Source organism: Hyaena hyaena, unplaced genomic scaffold (genome assembly GCF_003009895.1).
Source record: "Hyaena hyaena isolate Hyena2069 unplaced genomic scaffold, ASM300989v1 scaffold_1039, whole genome shotgun sequence".
In the NCBI taxonomy this organism is placed as follows: domain Eukaryota; kingdom Metazoa; phylum Chordata; class Mammalia; order Carnivora; family Hyaenidae; genus Hyaena; species Hyaena hyaena.
Window position 1 is genome coordinate 318,341 of NW_024081674.1, and position 20,752 is coordinate 339,092.

The following is a 20,752-nucleotide window of genomic DNA, read 5'->3' on the forward strand; positions in this document are numbered from 1 at the left end:
AATTTTTTTGCTATGTTTTCTTTATAACCATGCTATATATCCTGCTATGAACTGTTTTATATAAAAAATTAAATGCTACCCTCTGTCCCAGAATTAATTATTACCTGATTTCCTCTTCATTCTTGCTTGCCTCCTTTCCTTTCAGGTAACTTCTGAAGAACTGAATAGTATAATTCAGAATGTAATGACGTGGGTTGTAGCTACAGTGACCAGTATATTATACCCAGCCATCACGAAGTATGAAGAAAGGTTCCGGAATAAAGCATACCCAGGGTCTGTTGACTCCATCCTCTCTTCAGAGAGTTCAAGTTTCTGTAGCACATGCAGTGAAGAGTTTACATACAGAAGCTACACATCTGCTACTACTAAAACATTTCAACGAGAGCCTTGTGCCTTTGAGTTTGACATCTCAGTAAGGCGACCAACCACACCTTTAAAACCACCTTCTGCCCACGTCAAAAGAACATTTGTGGGGAAAACATACCATAAGAAAGGGCCATCTATAACATCGGAACTCAAATTTGATAAAACCAGTATGGTAGATGCAAATCCTAAGCTTCGAACTTGTAAATCGGATAGCCACCTTTTGACATCATTTGAAACAGGCACAAAAAAGTCTAAGGATGCTACCACTGAAACAGATGGCTTAGAGAGTTCACTTGTTCCTGATCAAAAAGAAAAAGCCATGAATGAAATGAAGAATTTGAAGAATGTTTTCGTTAACTTTAAGTGTCACTTAAAAGGGGAAACCCAATTGATTTTAGAAAGCATTTTTCAAGAAATAATGTCTGATTTAACACAGGCCATTCCTTCTATTTCTTCTGTTACTGCTGAAGTTTTTGTTGACCAAAGTGAACCTGAAAAGGAAGACTTGCTTTACAATGTCGATATCTGCTCAGCAGCCTCAGAGATTGTGGAGAATATGCTTGAGAAGCTACAGTCAGCAGTTGAGAAAAAGTGCATTGAGATATTTTCACAAGAATATATACCAGTTGACATTAAACCAGGCTTAACACCCGATAGAGAATACCTCAGTCCATCAAATGGAAAACCTTTAAAAGCTTCACTGCCTTGTAATTTGGAACCCATGTGTGACATTGCAGAGGATATGGTACATTCCATTTTAGAAAAGCTGATGACTCTTGCTTCATGTAAGCAAAATGAACTTCCTTATCTTGAAGATGGAGTTGAACTTCCCCATCAGCAACCTGTGACAGACCCAACATATGTGTCACTCAAAAGAGCAGACAAAAAGAAATGTAGTCCTGAACCTGATGCTGCAAATTCAGTTGTTAAAGATGAAATAAAAAATTTAATGTCAAATATTTTTTCCCAGTCCTCTTTGGTTGGCTATATAGAGGAAGCAGTCAGCACTATACTAGGATACATACAATCTGAACTTAATGACGAGAGACTTATTGCATCTGAAGAAACAGTAATATTCCTTCAGCTTCTTGATGATATTTTCACTCACCTACATCAGGATCCAGGAAAAGATGATGTTAAAAAATGTAGACACCCTAGACTAAGAAATCCTTCTGACACTGAAGAAAAGTACAGACTCACTGACACCAGATTATCTAATGGTCCTAGGTCTAGAAGACCATTTCCACCTGTTAATGTTCCAGGCATGGTTTTTTATTCTGAAGATGATAATGAAGAAATAGACAGAATTGTGAAAAATGTGCTTGATTCATCTTTTAAAGATGAAAAACCAAAATCCTGGGAACGAATTCCTGAGAATTGGTTTAAAAAAGGGAACACGTGCTTTGAATACAAAAGAAATAGCATACCACTTAAAGAAGCTTCTGCTCGAAGAAACAAAATTGCATTTTGTGATGAGGGATTAAAGATTGGGCTACCATCTTTTAATAATAAAGAAATTTTAAAGGAAAAACCCTGTTTGAATAGAGACAGCTTGATTTTCAGCCAAGATCAAAAGTATCACATACAAAAGGCTTCAGAAAACATAGTTAGAAATATTTTAACAGAAATGCTCAAGGACCTATCTTCTGTTCCTCCTGGTCACTTAAACAGTAAAACTGGCAAAGCAGCTTCTTCTGTTCTTGTTTCAGAAAAATCTCAAGGACTGTCACATCAAGAATGGATGGACCAGGTGTTCTCCGTGTCAGAAATTAGTGCAGTGGCTCAAGAAATAACAGACGCTGTGTTAAATATACTCCAGAAGGCCTTAAGTTTCATTCCCAATACCATTAGAGGTTCCATTTCATCATCAGTTCAAACTTCTCTAGATAGTTCTGATACTCCTCCCATGGTCAAAGAAGCACCAAATAAAAAGCCATTAAAAATATGGTTTGACAGTGAAAAGAAAGTGAAATATTTATCTTCTTTCAGTGTAGATCCTGAAAAGCCTTCTCTGTTAAAATCTGAAAAAAGTGAACCTCAACCTATAGATGGCATTGCTGATAAGATCATTAATACAATTTTTAAAAGGCTGAAGTTATTCATTTGTCAGAAATTGCAGATGGTCTTCAAACCTTCAGTTGCTAAGCAATCTTCATTACGATCTCAACTTAGTACTTATACAACTAAAGTGGTAAACATTGTTTTGCATGCTATCCAGACTGAACTAGAACTCAGTAAGAGAACTCTAAATCGTAGGGAAATAGACCATACCAAATCTCTTACAGGTAAAGGATTTTTTGATGACACTGATAAATTAGAATCTCTTGTCTCAAATCTCAGTGATGACATTATGGGATCTCCATTATTAACTTGTATTTGTGAAATCTTATCAAGTGGACATTCAGATCAAAGCACTATTTCACTCCCTTCAGAACAGCCAAAGCCTACAACTTCATATGTGTCTGACAATGTTGATAAACAAAACATTTTGCCAAGTAGGCAGGATAAAAGATCTTTTCACAAATATTTGGCCACTCCATGTGCTCTCCATAGTGTTGTGAATGGAAAAGATCTCAAAGAAAAGGCCAGATTGCAAGTGTTAGACAGTATTGGAGAAATACTCTATGAAATGTTTTGTAATCTCATAGGAGCCCATTCTCACCATCAGCCATCTTGTGGTAGTAAGCAAGACAGAGAAGAGAATGAAAATCCTCAAATGGCCACTTCATTGCAGTCTAACATTCAGCTGATTTCCAAAGCAATTTTGGAATACATCCTTGCAAAATTATGTAGTGTTAATATGGATACCAGTTTTGCAAGTTCTGGATTTAAAGCTGTCTCAGAGCCTCAGTCTCTTGATATCGACAGCCTATCATTTGCTTCAATTATTGAGGAAATGGCCAAATGTGCTGACATGATCTCCAGCATAGTTTCCAGGATAATTCAGGAGGGTAATAAAGAGGTGACAAAAAGCAAAGCAAAAACTATTGCTTTGGTGACTTCCAAAACAGGGAGCACAAAAGAAATACAATCAAATGAACTGAAAGCTGTAGCTACAGATATTCTTAATATGGTTTTTGCCAAACTGGAACGGTTTGCTAATGGAAATTTAGAAGATCTGGGTTCTATTAATGATGGAAATGAAAAAAGCAATAAAATAGACTTGGGATATGAAAGTCCCAGTATTTTCACAGACACATATGAAGAACTATTGCAGTCTGCTTTATACATGAATGCAAAAAAGATATCAAGTACTATTTTGAAAGCTATTCAAACAGAATTAAATACGAATTCATTAGATTTGAAGACAAGTGCAAATACCCCACCACCTGAGAATCAAATGCTTAAGAAGATAGTTAATTTAATTTTAGATGTAGTATCCTCAGATATGTTTAATGAAACTGAATCTGAAGAGGGAGGCACTAAAACTTATCAGTACAGGCCAACTTATGGAAATTTTCTTCCTGGAGGAGCTGAATCAGATTCATTTCTAGAAAATGCCTCACATACAGAGAAGGAATTTACTGGGGAGAGAACATTACCAAGAGAAGAAACTAAATCAGATTCTCTTAAACAGTGGGTTCTAGAGAGAACCTTAAGCAAAATTGAAGTGAAACTCAAAGAACCACAGAAATCACCAGTCGTTCCCATTATAAGAAATATTTTGAATGAAATTTTTCAAAGTTCTTTGGTCAATCAATTAAACGTGCTTTCTCTCTCTCACTCTCATTTAAGTGGCATCCCTCACAACACTGATGAGACAATCCCTCAAACACCTGTTCAATTTATAGATAAAATAATGGGTCCTTTAGTGTCTGAAGCAGATGTAATCATAGTGGCAGATGATGTTGTTAGAACTGTATTTCATAAGCTTTATGCAGCTGCCATGCCAGAAAGAAACACAAGTGAAAATAGGTATAAATCCATCACCTTTAGAGCAAATGTTTCTTTACAGGAACACACCCTTGGAGGAAAGTCTTCTGTCACTGTGCTAAATAAGAACCCTTGTACTTCTAAGTCCAAATTCAGTGTTGACAAACAGGCTAAAGTAAATGTAGTTGAAGATATTGTACAGGCAATATTAACAAATTTAGAAACTTTTGCTACTTCCAAAGTAAAATCTCTCTTTTATCCCAAAATCAACTTCACAGTTCCAATGGCTTTATCTATTCAGCAGGATAAAAATGCATTAAGCAATGCATTATCAGCCAAAGATTTGTATTCTGAAGATCAGTCTTCCTCTTGCTCAGTGGATCATATTACATCAGAAAAAACCAACTCAATGTGTCAACTGTCTTTGAATAAATTAAATATGTATGCAACGGAAGTGGCTAAAAAAATTTTACAAGGAATCAAACATGAGTTAGATAAAGAAAGGGAAAATAGTAGTTTCTTAACTCACAACATTGTGGTTTCTGAAAATATTGCAAGTCAAATTGTTAACACTGTGTTACATATTGTGTCCTCTAAACGAAAATGTGACAAAAGCAATTCTGAGAAAGAGATTAATTCAGATCAACAAGAAGGTATTATTGAAAAGCTGTTTAATAAGACTGAATATAGAAAAGTACTTCAGTTTCAAATACAAGATACCATTGAAGGTATCTTACATGATATTTGTGAAAAAACACTGTATCAAAATAATCTATCTAGTGCTACATCCACTCTGAAACGTAGCATAGCTGGAAAACATTCTGGAGCAACCTCTGAAATATTCACTGAGGATGCAAATAAGATTATCCCAAAACTTTCAGTTCCTAAATCAGATGTCATTTTGATATCTAATGATATAGTAGATATTGTTCTTCATAATGTCAGTTCTGCTGTCATGCTGAGCATAAATGCAAAGAATCTTACTTCTGCAAGATTGCCCCTGACCATTTGTGACATATTTTCAAAAGCAGAGTGTCAACAGCCTCTTCTAATGGAGTCAAAAAGTGAAGAACAAACAGAGAATTGGCCATCCTCAAGAGATCTGGAGTCAGCTTATGTTGATGATTGTCAGATAACAATAGAGAAAAAAGATGCCAAGAAATCTGCTCCCGACCCATGTGAGGAGAATGCCAACTTCATTACTAGAACTATTTTCAATAGGTTAGAAGCTTTTGCCACAGAAAGAATAGATTCATTAATTACTCTTGCTTTCCAGACTAAAGAAGAGTCATCTGATAGCCAGGAACTGGAAAATTATATACAAGATGATAGCATCTTTCATGAATCAAGCCAAGTAGAATCAAATGTGAATGTCCTGAAAATATCCACTAAAACTATCCTCAGCCAAGAACTCACAGATTCCACTTTTGCAAGTTACAGAGAAAATATTAACTCCACAATTCATCTATCACAAGCTACTCTTAAGGAATATGCTGATATCATTGCAAGTGCCATTTTGAAACTTATTAAAAATGACTTAGACTTAGAAATCCAAAAGATGTATCCATATCCAAACAACATTTTGTTCCAAGAAAACATCATTGTGAGTGGAATCATGAACAGTATCTTAAAGAGTTTATATGATAAAAGATCTGCAAAGGAAATTGATGTTTACTCAAAAGAGAATCCTAGATTATTTTCACAACTAACTGTATCGAATGAAATATTGCTAGGACAAAGAGAGCAGGAGAAAAATAAACTATCTCAGCTCTCAAAATATCCTTTAGAACAAAACCAAATGGCATTGGAACAAGAAAGCCAGAGAATTGTTTTGGAAGAAATATTTATGAGAAATGGAAAATCAAAACAAAAAGAAAAAATTGCACTGCTCAGTGTGGTGGAAGAAGTTTTAACTAAAGTTCATGAAAGAATAATGGAAATCATGGGCCATTTGCTGCCATTTAATGAAAAACCCCACTGTGTATCTAATTCTAAGATTAAAACGTCAGACAAAACACAAAAAAACTTTCAATCACAGATTAACAGCATAGCAAATGACATAGTTCAACGTGTTTTGGGGAAAATGTACTCTGTAGTTACATCATTAAATGAGAGTAATAAAAAAGAAACATCTGACAACAATGATACCTTGTCTAAGAAAGCAGGATGCATCAAAGAAACTAAACAAGCAGGAAAAGGAAGAAATCCCACCAGATATGTGATACCACAAGTTTATCCTTATGCAGGCAGTCAAAATGTCTCTCTGTTAGAAAACAAATTTTTTCAATATTCACCACTGCAAGTGGGGAAGGAATTAGTCCAAATAGTTCTTAATAAGATCATAAAATTTGCCTCAACTCATCTAGAAGAGACTTTGTCCCCTGAAAGTTGTTCTGATGAGGTACAACATCTAAATATACACAGTTCTAAAGTGGGCTCCAAGGCCAGCCCTAAACTAGATTTTAAAACAAGTTTAAAAGCAAAATCAAAAGTTACTCCTTTGCCTAAATTTAAAACAAAATCATACCTAGGACCTAGCGGTGCTAAGGTCAAGAGCAAGACCAAGTTAGGTCCTAGAGAAAAGACTCCAAAAGATAATCAGTCCAAGGTCACCACTGGGCTGCCACACACCCTATCAACAGGCGATGCCCAAAACTTACTGGAAATGAAATTGCCCACTTCAGAACTAAAAATGTATGCCAAGGATATAGTAAGTAATATCCTGGAAACAATTGTGAAAGAATTTGAAAAGATGAAGCAAGCTAGAGCAATGTTAAATGTTAAAGCTTTACCATCTGATCAAATCATGGCAGCAAAAAAAATAGTTAATACAGTTTTGCAAGGATTATATGCTACAAGTAACCAGAATTTGGCTTATCCAATTAAGCACTCCCATGTGGATGATCTCAGACTTACACAGGGGAATTCAGATGCAGAGTATCTCGCCAAATCACAAGCATGTTTTTACTTGGAAAATGTTTCTTCACAGCTAGAACAGATTTTTCCTAAAGAAGGTATATTTAAAAAATTGTTTGACAAATGGCAAACAGAATCAAATGATATGGAAAATGAAAAGTATACACTAATGAAGATAGCTGAAAATGTTTTGACTGAAATCCCAATAAAAGCAAAAGAGTTAGAACATTCTCTTTCATTTTTAAATTTGCCACATCTGAAGGACTGTGAAAGCAGGTTCTATAATCATTTTAAAGTAGCCTCTACTAGAGTTGAAGACACCAAAGCACAAATTAATATGTTTGGAAGAGAAATTATTGAAATGCTGTTTGAAAAATTACAGCTGTGTTTTTTGCCAATCAAGGACATCCTCAGCAGTGTACCAATATCTAACACAAAGACAATAGACCAAATTTCTTTGGGCTCAAGCAACCAAGTTCGAGAAATTGTAGAAAGGGTTTTAAACATTTTAGAGTCATTTGTAGACTTGCAATTTAAATATATCTCTAAATATGAGTTTTCTGAAATAGTGAAAATGCCTATAGAAAACTTTTTTCCGGTCCAACAGAGACTATTAAACAAAAAGATGTTGCCAAAATTAGAACCACTGAAAACGTTTTCTGATGAACCCAATTCAAATTCTAGTATTTCCAAGGAAGACATACAGAATACTCTTCTACAGATTCACTCATTCCATTCAGAATTATTTACATATGCTGTTAAAATTGTCAGTGGCATGCTTGGTATAATTAAGAATAAGCTAGAGAAAGAAATAAGTCAAGTGGAACCATCTTCAGTTAGCACATTGAAAGAGACTGTTCTAGCAAGTGAGATCATCGGCACACTGATGGACCAGTGCACCCATATCAATAAGCTTCCAAAGGAAAGTTTGTTCCATGGAGCAGAAAATACCTATATTGTTAATCAGGTTGAATTGGCAACTAATATGAAAATGCCCATGTCAAAGTTAAAGGAAGTTAGTTTGGGGAATAATCCTTCACAAAACAGTGTACCTAGTTTTGTGTGTTATTCAGAGGAAAATATGAAAAAAAAGCCTTCATCAAACTTACTCTCTTATGCCAAAGCTTCTGTAGAAGATACAATTAAAAGCTCAGAGCCAATGGAAAGGCTTGATTCAAAAAATAAACCATCATGCTTTATAAACACAGTACAAGACTACAGCCCCAGGGAATCGAACTTTGGTCATTTTGACCAAACCATGAAAGGAAATAATTCTCTTCCTGAAGGCAGTGTGTTACAAAAACTGTGTAAGAAAGCAAATGAATCCACCGAAGCAGCGTTAAAGCAAGTCATGTCATTCATAGAAATAGGAAAAGGTAAAAATCCAAGAGTATTTCATTATGAAACTCTAAAACCAGTTGAGCCAAACCAAATTCAGACAACTGTTTCTCCACTCAAAATATGTTTAGCTGCAGAAAACATTGTCAACACTGTGCTATCAAGCTATGGTTTTCCATGTCAACCACACATTACTGAAAACATGGAAACAATGAAACCATTTTTCATATCAAAGCAAAACTCTTTGTCTATATTATCTGCACAAAAGAATGAGGAGAAAAGGCTACGGAGAATGTGGGATAATAAAACCAGCTGTATACCTGAAGAAGAAAATAAAAAACCTGAAGCCAGTAGAGGAGATTTTTCTTTATTGCAAAAATGGGAAAGTAAAATGTACCCAAAGATAAAGACCCTGAAGGAAGTTAAAGTCATCGCTTTTGCTGATCACGAGCTGGGTCCAAATGAAATTCATTTGGTAGCCAGACATATCACCTCATCTGTGGTCACATATTTCAAGAACTTTGAAACTAGAGGTAAGCAAGAAATAACCTTTAAAAGTAGGCATAATTCAGAAAAAAAAATATATATATATATAAAAGCTCTTCTATCTAAGAAGCTGCATTTATTGTTTCTCTGAAAATAGCCTTGGAGGTGGAATATTTAATTACTTCTTAATATATATCAGGATACAAAAGCAAAGAAAGAAAGAAAAGAAAAAGTTTAATGTATACATGGTTTGAATCTGAACAAGTCTGTTTCTCAGTTTTCCATATGTGCAGATGAGAAAAATAGGTTTACTTCAAAGGAGAGGATTTTGGTTGGTTATAAGATACAAGTTCCACAGCATTCTGAAAGGGTTTTTTTTTTATGTGACTTTTTTATACCCATACCAAAGACACAGTTCATTGATTGAAGGTTAGTGATTCCTCTTTCCAAGGTGTACAGTTGAATTCTTTGCCATTATTAGTCATGATTTATAAGACAGAGGTATTACCCAACTTGTGTTTGTATTCTAGTATTCTTACAATCCTTAAAATCTAAACATATCTTCGCAAAGTTATTTCCACTCATTTTTAAGAGGTTGAATCATATGTAATAGACATTTTTTTGTATATTAAAACCAGTTAATTATTGGCAATTTCGTAAAATTTAATCTAATAATACTGAAATGGCCCTGAACTGGGTCAATACTTCCAATAATTAGTTGCCGTGTATCAGTTCAGATACATCACTTACCAATCATCCAAATAGCAGAACACGTACTATCAGTCCTATCCACCTGCATAGGGAGGTCATTTCTCATCCTTAAAACTGGCATTCTTTCTTTTCTCTTTCTTTCTTTCTTTCTTTCTTTCTTTCTTTCTTTCTTTCTTTCTTTCTTTCTTTCTTTTCTTTTCTTTCTTTCTTTCTTTCTTTCTTTCTTTCTTTCTTTCTTTCTTTCTTTCTTTTTACCATTTTTTTACTTATTTTTGAGAGACAGACAGAGTGTGAGCAGGGGAGAGTCAGAGAGTAAGGAAGACACAGAATCCAAAGCAGGCTCCAGGCTCTGAACTGTCAGCATGGAGCCTGATGCAGGGTTTTAACCCACAAACTGTAAGATCATGACCTGAGCTGAAGTTGGTCGCTTAACCGACTGAGCCACTCAGGTGCCCCAAAACTGGCATTCTTTCAAGAGGACAGTGTGTGTCTGCAATTTCAAGCTCATAAACAGACTTTCTCCAAACATATTCTAACTAAATTTAGGGAATAATAAAGAAAAGCAAGAGAGAGAGAAAGAGAGAGAAGATTCATGAATTCATCCCATTGGTATTTATTTGTCCCTTTCTATCCAATCTAGTCTCTATTTCCAGACATGTTTAGGGACTCTAGTGATTTTACTCCTGCTCCTTCTTTCTCTTGGAACTCTTTTTTTCCTCATTCCCTTCATCTCAACATGCCCAAATCCCATCTAGTAGTCAAAACTAGGCTTAAAGCTTCCATCTCCACAGAGTTTTGCCTGAGTTTACACGCAGAGGTATAATAGGTGATTACATTTTGAGGATATTTTGAGGAAACATAGTGCGTTTTTATAGATCCCGCTTCCAAGAAGTTGGCCATCCCAAGTAGGTATATGATTTTCAGTATACATTCTGTTGAATAGAAAAAAAGGGTACAGTTGTGACAAATTATAATCAAGGGTTTAAAGTACATTATAACCTATCCCCAGCCTTTCTAGCACATTTCCATTTCAATCAAGTCATTACTACAACACATCCTAAAAGTAATGAATAGCCTAACATTAAATGTTTTCACTAAAAAAAAATAATAATTACGTGAGCTCTCTAGAGATCACTGCAGACATGATAGATTATAATATTAAACTTGGAAATCATTTCTCCGTATGATTTGCAGCTTCTTAGAGCCCTTACCCATTTAAGCAAGACAGATATCAGCACTTGACTGGGAGACTTGAATTCTTTAGGATTATTTTCTAAATTTTCTGGCTAAAATTAATATTCTACAGGTGAGAAAAAAAAGATTCTACAGGAAATAAATATGTGAAGAAAACCCAGTATCTTTCTTGATTATGGTTTTCTTTTTCTTTAGTGAGATATTCCATAGGTGAAATTTGTTTGTAAATAATTACCAATATATTGAATTTTACATATTTCTCTTCGTGCATGCTAAAAATAATCCTTTTTTTCAGCTTCCATTGAGAAGAAATCCATTATTTCTACATTTTCAAGGAAAAAATGTGAATTGGAACAGCCTCTAAGAAGTATATATAATAATTCTTCACTGAATCAATTTTGTGAAGATCTCACTGAGTCTATCATTTGCCATTTAACTTCAAGCATTTCTGGTAACACCAAAGATAGTAGAGAAAAAGAGAAAGCATTGGAAAGCCAAAATGCAGCATTTAACAGGATTATTTCAATTGATTCTCAAATGTTTGAGAGTAGGTCAATTTCTATTGGGGAACTTGCTTTAAGTATCTCCGAAATCATCACTGAAATCCTCTTTAACAGTAACATTATAGAGGTTGACATTGCACAGCAAATGTTTCCTTTAAAAACAAAGTACATCTACTGCCCAGGAGTAGCTGCTGCTGACTTTGATAATCTCTTTCAGGATCTTTTAACAGGAGTGATTCATGTAATGTCCAAACAAATAGGAATAAACCATCACCTTGAAAGCAATGGAAGAAAAAAATCATTTTCCATGCTTAGGAGAAATAGCGTGCCCATTGGCAATGAAACAAATACCATGGAAAGACAGAAAGGATCCAGAAATTGGAAATCGTCTACTTACCAAACAGATAATCTCCTTCAAAAAAATAAAATAAATTATCTGGCACGTAAGTTAGACAATCTGGTTGGTAGTCTAAAAACGACTGAATCCAAAGAAGTAGTCAATAAAGTTTTTAATATTGTTTTAGATTTATTTTTACCAGATGAATATCCAGGTGAGGCTATGAATTCTGATAAAAAAGCAGGAACATCATTCTCATCCTCAAATGATCAGCAAAGTAGTAGAGTACTTGGAAATAACATTGGCCTCACCCCCAAATCAGTTTTTCTTCTCAATGTCGTGTGTGAGAAACTTATCAGAACACTTTTGGAAAAATGCACAAGCACTGTTTTTCTTGATAATAGCCCTTTTTCTGATGAAATATCAGCAGAAGAATGTAAACTTTTAAAAATACTGCAAAGTGTAGAAGATCAAGAATTTGTTTATTGTATGGGAGCAATGGACTGTGAACAATTTCAAGGAGATTATATGTCAGACTTTTTGGAAGATCTGGCAGAAATGGATCAAGATTTATTATCATCAGACTCGATGCTTACTATCATTTCCCACAGCTTGGTTAAATCATTGATGGACAAATTATGTCACAATACACAACTCCCCCAAAGCCCACCTTTTGCAAACAAGCATTTGAAGTACACGGGAAGAGAAATACAATCTAGCTTCATAAATGCACAAAGGCCAGAATTAACAGAATTCGGAAAAGGTAAAGCCTTTTCAGGATTCATGAGTTCTGATAGTAATGCCTTGACAGCATCCTTGAATAATCTCAGTGGGGTTAGCCCCAAAAAGCAAGCACCATTTGGCAAGGAATATTCGGTAAATTCCACTTTTGTGTCAACTCTCAAAAGACAGGGAACAAAGTATATGGATGCAGTACCCTTCCATAATAAGCTATATCCAGGAGATATAAATACCAGTGTGTATTCAGCCACATTTTTGGAGGAGATAATTTCAGAACTGTTTTTTAATCTCTCTACTTCACTGTGGGGAAAAAATGAAAATATCACTGAGGGCCGGCTCAATGAGGTGAATACATTATTTGTCAACAATGTAGTAAATGAGTTTAATAATGCACAAGTCACTGTTTTACGGAATGTTGAAGAAAGGCTGTGTTTTCCACCAATCCATAAAGAAACTATTAGTAGAATTGTTGACTCAGTTTATTATGATGTTTTACAGCAATATAAATTGAAAGTGACTTGTGATGATCTGGCATGTGACAATACCTCGATAGCAGAACAAATAACTAATAGCATATTGTTAGAGATTATAGACTACCAACTCCCATCTTGCTTCAGAACAAAGCTCGTACCAAATTCATATTACCCTCTACAAGCTGAAATTATATTGCAGAAAGTTCAAAATAACTTGAGAAAATTTACTTCCCAGACCAGGTCTTCAACAGGCTATAGCACCATGTTGTCTCATTCATTTTTAGAAGACATCATCAGAAGACTTTTATATCAACTGATTCCTTCACCCAAAAAGACCTCCTCTTTGGGAAGCAAATATTTCATGAGTTCAGATTTCAATGAAATGTCTACCTGTATAATAAATAAGGTTATATCAGCCATTTCAAAACATAAAATTTGGTTCACTATATGTGATAATCAATATCTATGTACTGGAAAAAACCTTCAGAAGATGGTGGATACTGTTTATCATAATATTATGCAAATGTCTGATTCTCTTGTTTCAATACAGAAAAGTATAGTCAGCCGAAGCCCAATTATGATTGACAGAATAGCCAGTTTTATTATCCAAGAGATTATTGAAAATCATCTTCAACCATTTTTGTGTGGAGAAGGTTTACCTTGTCCAAATACTCCATTGGATGCAATATCAAATATGGTTAAACAGATTCTCAATGAAGTCATAGAGTCTTACAAACCCCACACACCATCACCCTCAGGTATTTATCCTGATACATTTGTAGGGGCAATTGTTGCCAGACTTTTATCAAAGATTTTTAGTCCAAAGCATAACACTGAAATTGAACTAGAAACTATGACCCAAAAAATAGTAAGCTCAATAAATAACCATTTTAACAAAGCTAAAATTCACCTTCTATATGATGACAAAGAACCTTACACCTTTGCAGATACAGATATTGTGGATGAGCTCGTTAGCTCGATTTATACAAATGTTTTAAAACAACATGAGTTAGACCCTAAGGTTGATAAACAGTCTAAAGACAGTGATATTTTTGTAGAAAATATTACAAATTTAATTTTAGCAGCTATTTCAGATTACCTTCTTCATCCTCTATTTTCTGGGGATGTGTCATCATCTTCCTCTTCAATTTCAATGGTTGAGAATATTGTTCAGGATGTTCTTAGTAACATCAGTAAATCTAACAAGTCAAGTCAGAATTTATCTCCATATAACACCTTGCTGCCATACACATTTTTGGAAGACATGATAAGAGTGCTATTATCTAGAATCTTTCCTTCTACACCTAGCATTGTTCCAGACAGAGACACTCCAAATTACAGATCAAGAATGAATTTCAATGAAATTGCTTCAAAGATAATCAGTGATATTAGGACGAAAATTTCCCAACATGAAATTCGATTTTCAAAAAATGAAGAAACCAAGTCTGTTTATTCAGAAGATGATGTTCAGCACCTTGTTGACTCAGTAGTCAAAAATATTTCACAAAACTCTGAGTCTCAAGAATTAGCTGAGCAAAATATCACAAGCAGTAATGATGTTCTTATTGATAGAATAGCAGGTTTTATCATTAAACATATCTGTCAACAACATCTTCAGCCATTTGTGGATGGAAAGTTATTACCTTCTTCATCATATACATATTTTGATGATGAAAGAAAACAGTGGTTTTATGCCAGTGTTTATTCCTCAACTTTCTTGGAAGATGTAGTCTGTGGGGTTTTAAGCAAAATATTCCACAGGGTGTTAGGCATTGTACAAACAAAATCAGTAAGAGATTCAGAAGAAGAACTGTTTGATAAAGCTGAAAAACTCATTCATTTGATAGCAGAGGAATTCTCAAAAGTTGAAGTTAGCATTCTAGAGAATGCTGAGGAAGAATTGTGTTTGCCTCCAGTAAAGAGAGATGTAGTCAGGAACATTATTGACACAGCATACAGCAAAGTTCTGCAAGAATATGAAATGGAAATAATGCCTGGAAATTATAAAGATTTTCTAAATGACACAAAAACATTGGCATCAAGGATAACTAAAATCATCCTTGCTGAAACTTTTGATTTCCAAATTCATCCAAACCTCATAGGAAAGTTTCCTTTTAAGTTACACTCCAAACTCAATACTAATGTTTTAATAAAAAGAGTTCAGTGTAGTATTACCAAATCAAGATATCAAAGGCAGGCATCAACAATATATACTACCATGTTATCACATACTCATTTGGAAAAAATTGTCACTCAGCTTATATCTCAGGTGACTCCACTGGCCTCCAGGACAGAACACCCAGATACCTCTCAATCAGACTTAAGTAATACAGTCATAAAACTAATAAATGAAATTATTTCAATAATTTCAAAGCATGCAATATGCATTATTAAACATGGGAATGAAAAACAAAGTATGATTTCAGAAAAAGATATCCAGTCTATGGTTGATTCCATTTATGCTGATCTTTCACATTCAAATCTGTATCAATCTCTTAAAAGAGATAAAAAAGGAATAAGTAACTTACCTGTTTCAAAAATAGCAAGTTTTATAATAAAAGAAATCTTTAACCACCATCTTCAGTCATTTTCATCTGGAGATAAAACTCTTATTTCAGCTGCAGTTGATCAAACTTATAAACAGAAAGCAACAGATCCTAAACAAAGAGAGTTGTCTTTCATTGTGAACTCGGCTGTGTTTTTGGAGGAGGTAATTTCTGAGCTTTTATGTAAACTCCTTTATGCATTCTCACACAATTTCTTGGTTGCTGAAAACCCAGATACAGTAAAAGTCAAAATTACTGGTATTGTTACAACATTAGTAAATTCGATTGTTTTGGAGCTTACCACATCTGAGATTCTAGTTGCAGATAACTTTGATGATGATATGTGTTTTTTAGAAAGATATAAAGAAATTGTTAAAAAAACAGTCAACCTCATTTATGAAAAAATTTTAGATGAATATAAATCTCTGATTCAAGTATACAGGGCTATACAAAGTGACACTATTGGTTTTGGAAGAAAAATATATCATTTGCTATTGGAGGAAATTTATGATTATCAAGTGCAGTCATTAGTTTCAGGAGAATTAGTGGCTTCTTCCTATTCTTGCCCTCAAGCTGATAATATCATCACAAATGTGCTCAATGTCATCACAAAGGATAGCCATACTTTGCCTTCATGTATTACTGTGCTGCCTCGTTCTCTTTTGGAAGATATTATATACAAGCTGCTAGTGCATATCTTCCCTTCAACTGACACTGAAAGTGAACTTAAAGAGAAAGAAGTTGCATCCGATTGTGAGTTTGTAGATGCAACGTCAAAACTGACCAATGAAATTATCAAAGAAATTTCTGAACATGAGATCCGCCTTGCCATAGCAGAGGAAAATGCAGAAAATATACAATTAGAAGTGATTGAGAATTTGGTTGACTCTATATGTAATAATATTTTGAAGAAATCGGAATTTCAATCTGAAGTACAGAAAGGCACAGACAAAAAAGGAGGCTCATTTCTCAGTAAAATAGCTGGATTCATCATGAAAGAAATTGTAGATCATCATCTGCAGCCATTTTTACATGGTGAAGAATCATCTTCCAGTGACTTATCTGATTATGAGCACATGTCTGTACTTAGCAAACCTGGTAAAGAAAAAACACGGCCTGCTCTTTATTCAGCTACATTTTTGGAAGATGTAATTGTTGAGCTTGTTCGTAAATTTTATTCTCTTCCAAGTATTAATGAAGATTCTAAGAAAAAAGAAATGGTAGAGCCAGACCTTATCGGCTTAGCTATAAAATTTGCAAACTCTCTGATAGGAGAATTTAGGAAAAGTGAAATTAAAGTTCTACCAAATGCCGAGGAAATGCTTTCTTTTCCACCAATTGATAAAGAAACAGTTGACAAAATATCCAATTTTGTGTATGATCAGTTCATAGGAAAGTATGGATCTAATGATATTCAGAAGGATGGGAAAAGTAACATTGTAATAGAAATGATTGCTGCTTTAGCTCAGAAGGCAATCTCTGCTTTCAAGATTCAACCACTTTTTTCAGGAGACTGGTCTTCCATCTTCTTTTCATTTCTAAATCCAGATAACATCACCGAAAGGGTTCAGCATCTACCACAGCAAACCTCTACACAGATAAGCAAATGTTCAAAAGGGAATGAACTTGCTTTACCAAAACAATCATATAAACACACTTCTGCAATTATAGACCAGAAAACTGTGTTGGACACTTCGGAAATAGACAGAGGTGCAAAAAGTAGAAAGAAAGGTTTCAAAACTGAAGAGACCTCAATGAAAAAAGGTGACATCCAAGATCCAATAGTTCCCTCTGCAACTAGAATTATGAAAAGTGACATGGTTAACCTGTTATCAGGTTCAGCTGCAAGTGTGACAAACAAAAAGAAAGAGACAGAAAATAAAATGGAAACTTCAATTAAAAAATATGAGAACTTATCAAGAGCTACTTTTACAACTACGAGTGTGAAAAGTAAAGTTATGCAGGAGCCAGATTTGAGGGTAACTCTAAAAAATGATGACATTGAGAAGAAAAATATACCAGTTTCAAAACACAAGAAAAGACAATATAATAATATAAACACAAAATTTCCAGTAACTACTGATGATAAAGAATCTGAGGAGGAAATACTTGGACCAAATTTTGAAATAAACATTGAAAAGAAGATTGACAAAACAAGAGAAAATACATTTAAAAAAGATGATCAGTTATCTTTGGCATCTGAAGCAAGAAATACAAGGACCACAACAGAGAATACTTTGAAAACAGTTACCCAAAAGCCAAATAATGAGGATGGAAAAGACTCTTCATCTCAAACAGATATAAATGAGGAACAATACTCAGATTATGAGTATGTTCAAAATGTCACTGAAAACATTTATGAAAATGTCTTAGAAATACACACTTCTCCAGAATCATCAGATGATTCAAAACTACACAGTCTCCCAAATGATACAACATTGCTTGTAATTCAAGAAGTTGGTCAAGATTTTACACAGTCTGTTTCAACAAAGGATCCATCCCTCTCAATTAACAAAAGTCTCTCTGTCAAGGAGAGAGAGAGAAAGAAAGAAATAGAGAATGAGGGAGAGAGAGAGGAAGAAAGAAAGAGGGCGAGCGAGACAGGGAAGAAAACAGAAAAAGTAAAAAGTAAGGAGATTAAAAATGAACCCAGTAAATCAGACAGTCCTCAGTACCCATCAAAAACTAAGCCTGGAGTTGTTCCTGCTAAATTTTTAGAAGATATTATCACTGACATGGTTAACACATTGATCTTTTCTTCCTCATCAGAAACACAGACATGTGATAGATGTCAAAATGTAAGGGATGATGAAAATCAAGCCGAACTTTATGACACAGCTGTGAAACTTATGCACTCACTGTTAAAGGAATTTTCAGATGCTCAAATTAAGGTATTTAGGCCACATAAAGGAAATCAGTTTTTTCCACCTGTAGATAAAGTGTCATCAGTTCCTAAAACACCTCTTCAGCAAAAAGAATCAACTACAGATGAAACCGCATCCAACGTTAAGAAAATAACAGTGGATAGAATGCCACATATGCACGAAATGACTAGAAAACCTTCATCAAATAAGATATCTTTCTTAGAGAAAATACGAGCAATTGATAAAGCATTGGTCAACAAAGTTGTTCATTCTTCTGTATGTAATATTTTGAAGGAATTTGGATCTCAAGATTCCATTTGTAAAAATATAAAGAGTAATGGGGAAAATTTAGCAAGAAGACTAAGCAGTGCAGTGATAAATGAAATTTTTCAACATCAGCTTAATTTCATACATTGTGATGAGGTTCCAGCTTCAGCATGTTTGCCTCTGGAATTTAAAGATATTGTTAAAAAGGTCCGAAAAGTGGCACAAACAGCCAGCAAAGAATGTCAAACATCATCACCATATACCATCAAGCTGCCTCACAAATTTTTGGAAAATGTGATTTCTGCTCTTTTATCCAAAATTTTCTTAACAGTATCCAACACTGAAGTAGAAACGTCTGAGTACAATGGTTTCACAGAATTGGATTTCCTTCAAATGAAGTTATTAAGTACAGTTACAACAGCAATCTCCAATGATAAAGATATAACTATACAATATGTGGAATCTCTACATCCAAATGATGATGAAATTATTCAATTAGTGATTCATTCCATTTATAATAATCTCTTGTCACAGTTTGGATCACAAGAGATAATACAAAACTGTGTAGCCAGTGGATGTAGAATTCTTTCGGAAACCATCGTTGACTTAGTTCTGCGAGAAGTGGCTGGCAATCAATTGCAAAACTATTTTTCTGGAGAGCTAACTCCACATCAGTGTGCAGAAGTTGATAGTGTTGTTGAAAATATTCTTAAAGATGTTATCCAAACTGCTGATGCTGCCCAGCCTCAACCATCACGTGTTCATATACTGCCTTATAACATAATAGAAGAAATTGCTGTAAAGTTTTTATCAAAGCTTTTATCTGTGTTTCCAGAAATGGATAAGGAAAGAACCAAATCTCTAGAAACTGACATGCAAAAATTAAGCTCAAAAATACTAAATTCAATACAAGAATTTATCTCCAAAAGTAAGATTAAACTTGTACCACCGGCCAAGGAATTGCCTACTGTACCTTTAGCTAACAACGAAACTATTGAAAGGGTAGTTAATTCTGTTTATGCCAGCATTTTAAAGCACTCTGGCTCACACAGTTCTATATTTAAAGATTTGATGGGTAAGAGCAATGTCCTCTCTGATATAATAGGTTTTTTAATGGTGAAGGAAATTTCCAATTCTGAATTTCAACCTCAAGTAGAGGACAAAGCATCAAGTTCAGAATTAGTTCTGGAAGCTGTCAAAATTATGGAAAAAGTGGTCACAATTGTTGATGAATTTAAGTCCCAGAAAAAGTCTTCATCCAAAAAAGGGTTGATGTTAGATGCCAGGTTTTTAGAGGAAGCATTGGCCTTGTTCTTGGCTAAAATAGTAAGATTGCCAAGTGCCTCAAGCAAAGATGCAAAAAATTTATCAAAGCCCGAGTTAAATAAAATTGCATCTCAACTGACAAAATCAGTGACAGCTGAAATTTCCCAAAGTAACATTAATCTTGTTGCTGCTGATCCTGAGCAATACTTTTTAAATCCAGAAAGCATAGAAATGATTTCTCAGGTTATTGATTCCATTTACAGTAACGTACTGCAACATTCCAGAAATGATAGTGAAGTCTACGATGATATAAAAGATACAAACACTGTTTTCCCTGAAAAAGTGGCTGGTTTAATTATTAATGGAGTTTCACAGTTTCCATTAGATACAGTTAGCACAAAGAATTCAAATGCTAATCTCTCTGGAAATCTAGATGTGAATAGAATTATTCAAAAGGCACAAGAGCATATGACTATTGATACAGTCCCTGAGTTAGAGGACGAAGAGTCATATCAAGATTCAATTGAGAATTTTCCAATTAAAATAGTTCCACATGTTGGGAAGAAAGCAATAAAAATAGATCCAAAAATTATCTCAGAACACTTAGCAGTACTTTCTGTAAAAACCCAACCTCTTGAGAAACTCAAGGTGGAGTGTTTGAGTAAAACTGGACATAGCCTAACAGAACTGAGAAGAGCATCAATAAGCGGGAGAAGCTACCCCTTACTAAAAGCATCTAACATAGAAAAGATACAGAAAGAAAGACGCATCTCATTGAATAAGGTGGGACGACTGGATGTAAAACCCTTCCAGGTAAGTGCAAAAGCCAATAGCAAATCCATAAGCAAATAGTGGTTGTCCTTTGATTTCT

At 34.5% G+C, this 20,752-nt stretch overlaps 1 protein-coding gene across 1 annotated transcript in view; it reads left to right on the forward strand.

Annotated features, from left to right (window-relative positions):
• FSIP2 (fibrous sheath interacting protein 2) overlaps positions 1–20,752 on the forward strand; it is an 84,350-nt gene that overhangs the window by 34,859 nt on the left and 28,739 nt on the right. Inside the window, exons 16-18 of the mRNA XM_039222034.1 lie at positions 146–6,615; positions 6,664–9,026; positions 11,180–20,694. Of these exons, the coding sequence (XP_039077965.1) occupies positions 146–6,615; positions 6,664–9,026; positions 11,180–20,694 (18,348 nt within the window). The remainder of the gene's footprint in view (positions 1–145; positions 6,616–6,663; positions 9,027–11,179; positions 20,695–20,752) is intronic.